This window comes from Tachysurus vachellii, chromosome 13 (genome assembly GCF_030014155.1).
Source record: "Tachysurus vachellii isolate PV-2020 chromosome 13, HZAU_Pvac_v1, whole genome shotgun sequence".
Lineage (NCBI taxonomy): Eukaryota > Metazoa > Chordata > Actinopteri > Siluriformes > Bagridae > Tachysurus > Tachysurus vachellii.
Genome location: NC_083472.1, coordinates 14,707,967 through 14,721,854, shown reverse-complemented (window position 1 = coordinate 14,721,854; position 13,888 = coordinate 14,707,967). Strand labels below are relative to the sequence as shown.

General features: G+C 37.9%; 1 protein-coding gene across 8 annotated transcripts in view; it reads right to left on the bottom strand.

Annotated features, from left to right (window-relative positions):
* The window catches only part of drp2 (dystrophin related protein 2), a 148,012-nt gene that overhangs the window by 59,623 nt on the left and 74,501 nt on the right, over window positions 1–13,888 (bottom strand). For 6 of the 8 annotated variants that reach the window (XM_060884403.1, XM_060884405.1, XM_060884402.1 and 3 more), the window contains 3 exons: window positions 1,956–2,112; window positions 1,463–1,583; window positions 1,086–1,354 (listed from right to left, as the gene is read on the bottom strand). In XM_060884403.1, coding sequence (XP_060740386.1) covers window positions 1,086–1,354; window positions 1,463–1,583; window positions 1,956–2,112 — 547 coding nt within the window. Of the gene's footprint in view, window positions 1–1,085; window positions 1,355–1,416; window positions 1,584–1,955; window positions 2,113–13,888 lie in introns of those variants that run through there. The other 2 variants (XM_060884407.1, XM_060884409.1) reach the window with 2 other exon arrangements.

Here is a 13,888-nt window from a genome sequence, read left to right as displayed (position 1 = left end):
CATGATACTGCTGCATCTGAGATTAAGAGGTTTAGAGAAGAAAAACCTTTGCCCCTCCAAGAAAACCCACTCAGTTGGTGGAAAAAACATGAAGATGCGTACCCTGAGCTATCCAAACTAGCAAAGGGTTTCCTGTGCATTCCGGGCACAAGTGTTTCTGCGGAAAGAGTTTTCTCCACCGCAGGAGACATTGTAACTGCACATAGAAGTGCCCTGACATCTGAGCATATTGACCAGCTTATCTTTCTTCAGAAAAACCTTGACATTAAATAAAAAGACAAATATAAATACAAATGAAAGAAACCTGTAAAATCCAAGTTTAAAGGTTCTGAGAATGTTCAACATCTGTAAATATTTTATTGTTTATATTTGTTTTGTTTTCTTTAGAAATCCTGCAAGCACTTTATTTTTTCATTGATATTAAGCAGATATAATTCTTTTTTTCAGATCAAAATGTTATATTTTATATTTAGTTTAACTAAATAATCTTGCAAGCACTTTATTTTTCATTGATATAAAGCAGATGTAATTCTTTTGTTCAGATCAAAATGTTAGGACACTGCATGCTACAATAGTAAACTGAAACTGTGAAGCTTTAAAAGCAGGGTCTAAAAATATACAGGGTCTGTTTATAACAGCTAACATTTAATGCATTTAATTTAACACATTTAAGAAATCCTTCAAGCACTTTATTTTTCCCCCTTTATTCATATTGCACATAAAGTGGTTCAATCATATTGAATGTTACAGGGGCTAATTAATGCAAATGCAGTTCCCACTGTGTTCTGGTTAAATAAAAAACATTTTTTTGCTAAGGTTTGTATATGGTGGTGTTCTTGACAGCTTCCATAAAACTTTATCCTATACCTAAAATAAGAAATATCCCAATATATCGCCTTGCTTACAATATCGCAATGTATCGCAACATATTGTATCGCAACCCCGTATCGTGATACGTATCGTATCGCCAGATTCTTGCCAATACACAGCCCTAAACATTACATATCCTCTTTAAACCTTTTGAAGCATTACACATTGTTACTGCAGTCAGTACAGTCCCGATTCTAATCATGTACTCACAGTACCTTTGTTGCATCAATGTGGTCCTGCAGAGAATCAATGAAGAGATCTCCCACAGGCTCCCAGGCATGCCTCACACCATCAGCCTGCTCAAGGGCACAGGCCAATTCCTCCACGGCTGCCTGCATCTGCAGCAACCGCTCTAGTGTTCTCTCCATGTGCCGGTGACGATCTACACAACGTGCTGTCAGCTTCTCCCACAGGTCACTGGCCACGTTTGCTTGCTTCCAAACTAAGCGGCTCACATTCTGCATCCTGCGCCTTGGAGACAACTCTGTTGCAGTGAATAAAGTTGAAAAGTGATTAAGCTTCTGACCTATATAAAATATGATTCACATAGCTGGTGGGTGGTGGAGGAGTGTGGTCAGAAATAGCAGCAGACCTTTACCATCTGGCAGCATCTCATCAGGCTCCTGAAAGGGATGCTGAGCTAGGAAGGCCTGAGCTGACTCCAGCACTGAGTAGATGAAGGGCCCTCTAGACTTCACATCCTCCATAAAGGCCTGCAATAATCAGTCACAGACATTTCTACAGGGTGGCACACATATATTGAACACACAAATTTGCTCAAACACACACCCTTCTCACCAAACACTAGCTAACTTGCTGGGTACAAAATAAATTCATCTAATTAGAGAGCCAATGCCACGGAGTTATCAGCCAGCTTTACCACAAAGTATCTGCTTTCAAGAAATATAAGAAATAAGTAAATATTCTAGTTTATTTACTATACCATAGCTCTTATTGCTGTCACGCCCCAAAAGTTTGATAAATGGGTGGATAAACAGCCTTAAGCATAAAATATGAAAGCTGATTGGAACAAAAATGAAGGTATACATTTTTATCTATATTTGTGTTTGTATGTGTGTTACAACCTGGTGGAATTCTCGCTGGTGCTGCACAGCCCCCACATCACCCCCTATAGGCAGCTGCTCCGATAGCTCCTCATCTTTAGTTGTTAGCCATTCAATGATTTCCTGCAGTGATAGCTGTAGTTTCCCACTGTTGTCTGAGAATGCCTCCAGACGCACCCTGGCAACACCATATACACAATATATAAGACAATAATACAAGACAATAGAAGGTTAATTACACTCTTGCTCGCTCACTCTAGATTCCGAGAGATTTTAACTAATTTGCGGGCATCAGGGAGCCGCTATCAATATGCGGGAGACTCCCGGAACTTCCGGGAGACTTGGGATGTCTGCTATATACATTACAAATAATGCAAATATTGTATACAATTGTATCTGTATTCATTATCCTGACATGTTTCTTACATTTTTCATAAATCTGGAAAAGAACACTGAGAAATCACATTTACAATGGCATAAAATATGGCATAAATAAAACATAGTCCTCTGGCAAGAATGGCTGTTATTGCCTCTGTTAGTGAGAGTAGGACACTTTTACATCTTTTACTTTGACATCCAGGATAACTGAGTTATCCTGGATGTCAAGTATAAAAATGATCATACATTTCTTACTTTTATAAATTATGTCTTCATTGTCACTGCAAATGTCTTTTAGTGGTCATGAATAAAGAAAAGATTTGTGTACAGTGCTTGGGATGGGAAAAGTTGTGCCGTGACTAGTAACAAGAGTCTGTAGGTTTATAGTGGATGGTAATTATTAAAGTAGAATCTTCACCATGCTTCACTTTTGACTGCAAACTCTCATTATTGTACTGTTCATTTGGTGAACAACCTGCCATCATGGCATTTTGACTTAATCAGTCCAGAGCACTTGCTCCCATTTTTTTGCACCCCACGTCCATAAATAATTTAATTGAGTTGCTTAGACCTGTTTCCACAACGGCGGTATGGCCACACTTCTCACTTCAGGCAAAATTTCCTCCAGTCAGTAAATGGGTGTACCTGGGTCTTACTGGTTTACACCAATTATTTACTGATAGCACTGCTGTACATCTCCCTATGTTGAAGGAAAGCATGCATGATGTGTCTCCATTGCATAAATGGTCATCAACATTGCACATTTCTTTCAAAATAGATTGAACAGCAAATCTTGAAATCTGGGAGGGACTTTCTAATAAATTAGATTAGATTAGATTACATTACATTAAATTACATTACATTGTCACCTATTGTCTCTCTGTTCCAAAAATCTATATAATATATGTGACAAAATAAATACTTATATTCTATTTTATTCAAGTATTTATTTTGTCACACATACATTACAGCAAAATTATTTCTTCACATATCCCAACTTTGGAGTTTGGGGCCAGAGCACAGTGTCAGCCATGATACAACAAGCAGAGAGGTCCTTGCTTAAGGGCTCAACACTGGCAGCTTGGCAGTGCTGGGGCTTGAACCCTGATCTGCTGATCAACAACCCAGAGCCTTACCACTTGAGCCTCCACTGCCCCACTTGAGAATTCACTGCCCCGCTTGAGCCAACACTACCTGAGTCTGATTCTACAACATCCCTGACTTTGCACAAGTGTACAAATGTAATAGAATCACCTGATAATTCCCCTCCTTACCACCTGGAGGGAACCGGCACCTGAATATTGAGCCCCCTCATTCAGTTCCTGTGCTAATTCAAGGCGTATAAACCTCTATCATGCTACCAACGCAATACTTTTGCAACATTAAATAAGTAGTCACATAAACCAAAAAAAACAACAAAGTTTGACTTTGAGGCTGAACTGACAACCTAACTGGCGACATCCTTCCAGGACTGTCAGCTGAGTTAAAAAAAAAAAAGTGTTTAAAAAAAAAAACATTTTTTACCATTTAAAAAAAAAGTGTTTAGTGTCCCTGCAACTTGTCCATGACTGACGTCTCTGTTTATCACTTGGGAATCTACAAACAGATTCAGATTCTGATTATTTTATTTAATGCCATGTCAGCAATCAAAAGTTATTTCCATGGCAAAAATTCTATTCATATTATACATTTTTTTAATTAACAAGATAAAAAAATCCAAACCCTTTTCAGGCATAATGGCATTAAATATGTCCTTAAGTGAAGTAACTTGATAAAAGAGCGTTCTGCTTGTGTTAAGTCCAGGACAATCTAATAAAATATGTTGACAGATAAGGGAATCTTACAGACCATACATAAAGTTGGGTCTTCACCTTTAAGCAAAAAAAGCACGGGTCAATTTTTAATGTCCTTATTAAGAGCTTCGGAATCTACATTGTCGGTTTTCCTAACTGTCAAAAACTAATGGGTAACTAGCATGGATTAGCTGCGGTTGTTAACCAAGGTCTAAAACAAACCAACGTAACCAGAAATATAACTTCCTAACATTCAATATCTTAAAACACATTCTCACTTATGAAATGTAATCCCTTGCTGTCTGGTTTTTATATTTCGTTCGTTTGAACATCCAAACGCAGCACAGAAGTCCGGCATCGTGCATGCATTTAAAGTACAAAAGCCCTGTACAAAGATGGTGGTGGTTTTGACGCATTTTTAGGACCCCAAGGAAACATTTATGTATAGATATCTATGGCTACCAAGTGTGCGAAGTGTTGTTAGCCCCGCTGCAATCCCGAGCCATTTGTTCTTTGTTAATGCTTACTGTGTATGACCATTTTCCAGTCTCTGGATTTTGCCTGCTTCTTGTGTTTTGAGTCTAACGGATTTGTTGGCTACATCAGGGGTGTCAAACTCAGGCCTGTGGTGTAATTATATTTGGCCCGCGAGATCATATCAAATGTGCATTACAGCTGGCTAGCCGCGTGCTCCGCTAATACTACAAATCCCAGAATGCCTTGCCACTGTATTGACGCGTAGTCACGAACAGCAGCCGCCCCTCGTTCTCTGTTGACAGTCGTTAACAACCATGCTACAGTCACATCTGGCAAGTTAATTCCACCCTCCACAAAAATGGCCAAATGAAAGATGGACAATAGGAGCTTTCAAGACAGGTGGGAGGCAGATTATCTGTTCACGTATATAAAGGACAGACCTGTTTGTATTGTGTGCGGAGCTAACGCGTCTGTAACGAAAGAATATAACATAAGAAGACACTAGTCGAAAAGTTGGATTTTCATTCATTCATTCATTCATTCATTCATCTTCTACCGCTTATCTGAACTATCTCGGGTCACGGGGAGCCTGTGCCTATCTCAGGCGTCATCGGGCATCAAGGCAGGATACACCCTGGACGGAGTGCCAACCCATCGCAGGGCACACACACATACTCATTCACTCACGCAATCACACACTAGGGACAATTTTCCAGAGATGCCAATCAACCTACCATGCATGTCTTTGGACCAGGGGAGGAAACCGGAGTACCCGGAGGAAACCCCGAGGCACGGGGAGAACATGCAAACTCCACACACACAAGGTGGAGGTGGGAATCGAACCCCGACCCTGGAGGTGTGAGGCGAACGTGCTAACCACTAAGCCACCGTGCCCCAAGTTGGATTTTCATTGAATGAAATTATTATTTTTGGTTGTTTTGTTGTTGGTTTTGAAAAAGATCCATTTCAAAAAGGAACTTAAAATGATATAGTGAGAGGCATAATTTATTTTATTTATTTAAATAAGAAATGAACACCACTGATGTGTCTTTTATTTCAAATTTAATTTCTTATGTGTTTGTAATATCAAGCTCTGGTTGTTCCAAATCCTGTGTTCAAGCAAAACTAAAGTTTGTTTCCATATGAAAAAGGTTGAACATTACATATCAGTTGCAGTTCATTTTTCAATAAATATTTAGTTTGGCCAGTGACTATCTCAGTTTTATATTTTGGCTCACTGTGAATTTGAGTTTGACACCCCTGGGCTATATGGACTGTTCTACTGTTATTGACACTCTGTTTTGAATCTGACATTTCCTGCTGTTTGGATTGTTTGCTTTGGACTGTGCTAATAAACTGCTAATGGATCCAATTTATCCAGCCTCTGGTGAATCATTACAACAATGTATACAAAATGCTAGTTTGAAGCCATAGGGTAGTCACATCAAATGTTGATTTGATTTAGATAATTCATCTGTTCACTCAGTTTGCACTTTGAAAATTGGAAAATGTATTTTTTTTAAGCTAATTTAAAAAAAGTAAATTAATTCAAAATAAATAATCAAATTCTGTTTTTGAAAGCTTACTTTAGATAATTTCTTCATATCTGCCAACAACTTTGCAATTTACAATATATAGCATGGCCTACAGTCAACTTTCCCAAAAAAAGGTTGTGTATGTTGCTGAGCAATTGTTTGTTAGCAAGAGTAATTGTGGGTTAAGTGAATTTCAGTTTAGTCAGCCATTTCTGTTGGCTTCTTTGTATTTAAAACAACCATTTTAAATAGTAATATTATTGTTTGTGAAATAACCGTTATGGTTCCCTTAACTATCACAGCTAATGTTTGTGAACACCTGAATATCAAATCCATATGTGAGTCTTCCCTAAAATGTTGCCAAAAAGTAAGGACACATTTGTATAGGATTTCTCTGTATGCTTTGAGCTTTAAGCTTTGACCTCAACACTTTTTGAATTAACTGGAATGCCATCTACACCCCAGCCTTCTCACCCAGCCTTGCTGCTTGATCAAACTAATGTTCTTGTGGCAGAATAGGAACAGCCATATTTCAAAAATTTATTGGAAAGAAGAATGGAGGTTTCAATAAAAGTAAAAGAGGGACTAAATATAGAATAGCATGTGCAAAAAGTGTGTGGTGGTAACATCTCCACAAACCTTTGGCCATATGTCTAAATTACATGCTTTGGTAATAATATCCAATTTACTTTAGTGTTGGGGTGTGTTACCTTGCCTATTATAAAACACTGATGCACTTACATATCTGCCATGGCTTATAATGCAATCCTTTGAGGGATTTTTAATTCTAATGACCTTGTAGAATGATCATTTAAGAGCAGTGAAAAAACATGTGCAAAGAACATACAAGTTGTACATTTTTAAACAAATTATTTTTGAGACATTAGCAGAGATATGCTGCAGTGTACACTTTATTTTCTTCAGTGATTTGTATGTTCTTTGCATTATACAATTTGTAAACACAGAAACCTACATTTAGAATCAACTATTTAATATTATTGTTACTATTATTATTATTATCATCATCATTAGTAGTAGTAGTAGTAGTAGTAGTATTCCATAATAAACAAATGTACTCTCACTCATCACTATGTATTCATATGGAAAGTGTATGTTTCACTATTAAATATGTTTAAGTGTTCATTTATAAAACAAAACAAAAAAAATAGACATTTGGACAATTTGGTCTGAAACGTATTTCACTGAAATAGGAATAGGACATAGGAATGCTAGGAGCTGCCAAAAACTGGTGCATAGCTGTCTCCCTATAAAGAGCTGTGCTTGAGAATAGCCACATTCCATGGGTGCAGCACGGTTTGTTATCAGAGACAACTATCATAGGTATACCATGGCAGCTGGATGCATCCTTCACTCAGAAATGACTGTTGTCAGAGGGCACATGTATACTTTAAGAAGTATTTCAGCACAAGAAGGTAGGTCATCTTTTACCAGAAGAATAGTTCTGTCCCCGCTCTTTACCAGGGTCTCACTTGCCAGCAGTTGCTCTCTATGTTCTGCCCTGTGCTGAGAGCATGAAACACAGTTCTGACTGATATGTACAGACAATCCCGACCATACAGTGGGGAATGACAATTCTTTGGCCAATGAGAAGCAGTTCTCCTGATAAAGTGAGGTTTACATTTACAGCATTTGGCAGACACCCTTATCCAGAGCGACATACATAAGTGCTTAAATCTCTATCATTTTATCACAAGTGCTTAAATCTCTATCGGTTTATGGTCTCACTTGATATTGTCTCAGCTCTGAGGGAAGAGCATATTTCTTAGGCCACCCAGTCTTGCAGTACTTAATGAGTTTCGCACAGACAGGGTCAGACTTTTGTTTTTCTTGAATGAGCTTTAGATTGGGTTCTGTATCAGGAAGGCTTTGGATGACTGCATCTACAATCACTTTGACCTCTCTTTCATTGAAGATCAGATCTCTTTCATCATCTCTTTCATCAGATTTTAAGTCTCTTCTTAAAACTTATCTTTTTACTGTTGCGTATGATCTTAGGTAAGCTCACTGGTATAACCTTAGTCCATTATCTGTTGTTGTGTCTATGTCGACTTTTGCATTTTGTATCTTGTTTTGTATTTTATTATATGCTTTAATTCTGTACAGCACTTTGGCCAACAGCTGTTGTTTTTAAATGTGCTCTATAAATAAAGTTGACTTGACTTGATTGTTCTCATCACATCTGTGTGAAGGTGTGTTTTACATGGGCTTTTGACAGTGTCAGATTTTATAAAGTGTTTACCCCAAAGATTTACTTAATCAAACTTAGACAGAACCTCAGCACCCTATGCAGGAGCTCATCTAATGCCTTCATGCTCAGTAATGGTATTAAGGGTTTGTTATTAGTCTCTAACAACCTTCAGTCTAAGAATTTAAAAGTCAACCATTCACATGCCCATGTGACTGCAAAAGCCTCCTTCTCAGTCTGTGCATAACATTTTCAGCCAATTGGTCATCATAATTCATGTTTGTTTTTGGCTGAGTACCACTCAAAGTCCATAGAAAGAATAATCAGTTGCTACCAGTGTTCTAATGTAATGGAGTACAAATACTCCGTTACCGTACTTAAGTAGAAATTTCACGTATCTGTAATTTATTTCGCTATTTAAATTAGTCAACTTTCACTTTTACTCCACTACCTAGATAGAATGTATGCATTTACTCCGCTATATTTCTACTAAGCATCTTCATTACTCGTTACTACAAAATAAAATCAGAAGAAATGTGTGCGACTGCAATAAGGGAGGTTTGGCAAATCACTGCTCCTAGATTGCATTATGCATGTCCGCACGCTCTACGGAGAAGCACAGGTACGCGCAGCGTGTACGCGCAGTCAGAGCTGGAGGCATTTATCTATAATGTTAATCGGGTGAAAGCTGCAAATACGGCAACAAAAGCAGTGAAATTTCACTATTCTTATTACCAGAGTTGATAGTACAAACAAAATATTAATGCAAACAATACATTCAATACTAAATAAAAATAACATTTATTGATTTAGTCACACTTTGTTTTGTGAATATTTTTTTTATTAATGACTGCATTCACTGGACACACTGTTTGTAGAACATGCACACATACATGAACTGATTTGATTCAAGACTGGCATCATGCATAAAATTTTGGTGTCCACTTTTGCCATTTAATAATACCATAACGTTTGGCTTACTATGTAGTCATATAATATATAATATAAAACTCTTCTTGTTTTAAATTCTCACTGAGGGCTAAAACCCATAAAGATTAAATCCTAGAACCGCCCCTTACTCTACTTCAAACACTTAAGTACATTAAATATCAGAAAATTACTTTTGATACTTAAGTAAAGTATACAGTATACTGTATCAGATACTTTAAGACTTTTACTTGAGTAATATTCTAAAAGGTAACTTCCACTTCTACCAAAGTCTTTTTCTAGTAGGATACTTGTACTTTTACTCAAGTATTGCTTTCTAATACTTTATACAACACTGGTTGCTACACAGGTTTTGGCTATGGGCAAGTACACGGGGTGAGCTCAGTTCTGTTTTAAGCCTCTGGAATGCCTCTTGTTGTGGAGCTCCCCAGCACCACTCATTGTTTCCAGTGAGCAGGTCTTTAATTGAATGAGTGTAGGAAGCAACATGGGGCAAGGTCTTTCCCAAGTATTTAACCATTCCCATGGCTCTGATTTTGTCGGGATCATGTGACATGCCGTCAGCTGTGACATGGTGACCCACAAAAATGATACCGTATTTTCTGAACTCACATTTCTCATTCAGTGTCAAGTGCTCTTCTTTCAGCCACTTCAGAACCTTGGGCAATCTCTCATTGTGCTGCCATTGCTTTTCCCATTATATATGCTACCCCTTGGTGAAATTATTCATACACATGATATTGGCTTCCACTGTTATGCTGATGATACACAGCTATATGTTTTGGCAAAGTCAGATAAGAGACAAAAGCTTAATAGGATTAAAGAATGTGAAAAGGACATTAGGATATATAGTTTTCTTTCATTTCTTTCAGACATATTGTTGGTAAAGATAAGAAATATGATGTCATTATATGATGCAGAAACACTAGTTCATGCCTTTGTTACCTCTAGTTGGATTATTGTAAAGCTTTACTCTCTGTATTTTCCAGTAGGACATAAACAAGCTCCAGTTAGTCCAGAACACAGCAGCATAACAGTATCCTAATTATAAACAAGAGATATGAACACATCACTTTTATCCTGTCCACTTTTTTCCTCCTATCATTTCAGGGATTTTTTCCATGCCACTATCGCCTCCAGCTTGCTCAACAGGGATAGATGTTAGAGATACATAGTAACTTAATTTTAAAATTTTCATTCTGTTTCTATTCATCTTTAAATCTGCCCTGAGACAATGTGAATTGTAAAAGCACTATAAAAATTGAATTGAATTTAATCTGCCAAAAGCCTGAAGTCACATCCAGTTTAGTGAATACTGCCTTTGGTCTGCTAATGGGTGATTCACTTATGCTGGGAGGATTTTCAGGTGTGTTAGGTCCATGCACAGTCGTATCTTTCCTGGTCAAGCTTTAGGGCTTTGCAACCATGCCAGTGCACCAGTGTGTAGGTTGTGTCACTTTAGAAATGACACCTTACCTGGAAATGGCAAACATGCTCCAACTCAAGCTTATAAAGTTATTTTAATTTCCCCAGCTTCCCCAGAGCTTTGAAGTCCTCTTGCTGGACTTGGACTGTGTTAACACATTTCACTAGCTTGAGTTTTTTTGGCTGGTATAACAATGGCTTAAACAGTCCCTTGACCACATAAACATATTGATCTGTTGTTTTATGATCAACACTCACCTCACCGATAAAATGACTCAACATCCAGTCTTTGTTTTCCTGGTCCATACAGTATTTTACATTTTACAAAGAGTGCATGTTGTCTGACATTGCTGTGACACTTGTGCCTGTATCCTGTATAAAATCTTTATTGATACAATATTTCAGTCCACTCTTTTTTGTTGTCAGAGGCCAATTCTTTTGTGACACCTCCTGCACTCAGCATCACAGCAGTCTGTCCTGAAATGCTTCCTTGAATGTCCACACCTGCTGCTTTCTGTTGGCTTTAAGTCGTTTTTTTCTTTCATAGCTTTAGCTGTCATGGTGTGTTCTCTGTATTGCTTCAATGCATGCTAATAGTTGCAAAGTATCTCTATGATACAGCTGCTGATTTTTCTGCTGAATTTGGCCCCATATTAGCTCCTCCCATAGGGCTCTGAATTCACTGTGTTTCATCTGTTAAAGCATCATAAGACTTTTTTCTGTTAGACAGTGATTTATATATAACAATTACTATGTCTTCGGCATCATCACCGGCAGTGCACATGAAGGCATTTGAAACCCTTGGGACTGTTGTCCAGTCCCAATGCTATTCTATAGCATTCAAATCACTTTTGCCATTCCATTCCATTGCTAAAATCAAACTTAAATTCCAGCCCTCTTCAAGCCACTATGCAAGGTCCACAATGCTGTTGGCAACCAAACTTACGACTTGGCAACCTTTGTGGACTCTGGGGCAGACTGAGTTCCTGGATGTTGAACTGGCTCATCAGCTAGGCATCAAGATCGAGCCCCTGCCATCTGTTCTCTAGGTTCGTGGGCCTGATGCTCACATCCTATACCAGACATTACACCATACTAAACCCCTGCAGGTGATCACTGACAAAAAACATCACGAGTGGTTGTCTTTTCTGGTCATCAGTTCCCCGTTGCACAGGTCATGTTTGGGTTCCCTTGACTATGCAAACACAAGCTCCACATGAACCAGTAGACTCCACATGAAGTCCTGGACTGGGGAACCCACTCTCAGGCTGAGATTAATGCCCCCACAGACCACTATAATTACGTCGTTATGCCATTCACCCTCACCAATGCACTACTACTACTGTCTCATAAATGACATTCTATGAGACATGCTTAACCAGTTTGTGTTCATCTTCCTCGAAGACAGCATCATTTTCTCTTGACCCCTGTGTGGAACACCAAGAGCCTTGCTCAAAAAATAGCTCCTTCCCCATCTCTAAGGTTCTCAAACCAGTGGCTGTCCAGCTCAAGCTCCCCAGAATCCTCTGCATCCTTCCAACTTTTCACGTATCCCATCTCAAGCCTGTCCAGGCCTGCACTACTGCCCCTTGAGGCATCAACGCTTAATTCAACTTCCGTTTTACAGAACAACTTTGGTATTTCTGTAAAAAAATTGGTATTTGCATTTATTGACATATTTACGTTTACTATCCTATGGCATTTTTGTGTACTTTTAATGACATGCAAGGTTAATTCCAGCTAGGAAGCAGATCCAGTTTGTTACTGCTAAAATTTGATGATAGTGTTATGATGACAGTGTGATTTGTAGTAAGTCTCAACTAAATTTATTGGTCCAAAACCATAAGAGAATACTAATACAGAATACAGAAGAGTTCTGCAAAAGGTTGACAAAATAAGCTTGTACCCTTATATACTAACATGTATACAGAAACTAGAAAGGAAATTTTTGTAAGTCATGCTAAATTCCATACATAATTACTGAAAAATTTAAATGTTCAGTTTTATGTTAATGTTACTTTGTATAAAACACATTTATAGGTTGGACAAAATTAAATGATCAAGAAAAGGGAACTTGAACTAGTTCCTATAACAAAATTTAATAAGTTTGCACCTCTAACTTAATAATTTGAGGTTCGCAAGTTTGCAAGCAGAATGTTGACATTTTTTTTTATATTGTCATTAAATATAATTGTCTGTTATATTTTTATATTGAGTTTTTTTTACAGTGCTGTTTGTTTTAATTTCATTTGTCTTTATCCATCTAAACATTTGTTACTGTTAAAGATTATGTTGTGTCTGAAAAGTGTGGTGTGCAACAGCCCCTGCACAAACAATCTCCAAGTCCTCTAATTGGTGCTCGTGTTCTTGATGTCGCTGCACAGGTACCTAGGGTCATGAGCAGAAACACCGGAACTGTGGTACTTCATGCCGGCTCGAACGACACCAGCCTGAGGCAGTCGGAGATCCTGAAGAGGGACTTCAACACCCTGGTGGAAACTGTTCGCACCACAGCGCCCACGGCGAGGATCATCGTACGGTGGCCGGGAAGTGCAAAACAAATTAACAAAACCAAAAACACATTAACAAAACCGAAAACACATTAACAAAACCCAAACCAAATTAACAAAACCGAAATCACATTAACAAAACCCAAACCAAATTAACAAAACCGAAAACACATTAACAAAACCCAAACCAAATTAACAAAACCGAAAACACATTAACAAAACCCAAACCAAATTAACAAAACCCAAACCAAATTAACAAAACCGAAAACACATTAACAAAACCCAAACCAAATTAACAAAACCGAAAACACATTAACAAAACCCAAACCAAATTAACAAAACCGAAAACACATTAACAAAACCCAAACCAAATTAACAAAACCGAAAACACATTAACAAAACCCAAACCAAATTAACAAAACCCAAACCAAATTAACAAAACCCAAACCAAATTAACAAAACCGAAAACACATTAACAAATTCGAAAAAAGTCAGACAACCCAGAAACGGTAGTGTATCGTTTTTGAATGGAAACTTAGCGATCATTGGACAAGACACCTGTCACTCAAGATATACAGGTATGGAATCTTATGTGTAATGTGTAAAGTTCTCCATTTAAATAAAGTTCTCCGTTCAAGAAAATAACAGAATTAATCCACAGTAATCCATTCCATCCATCCAT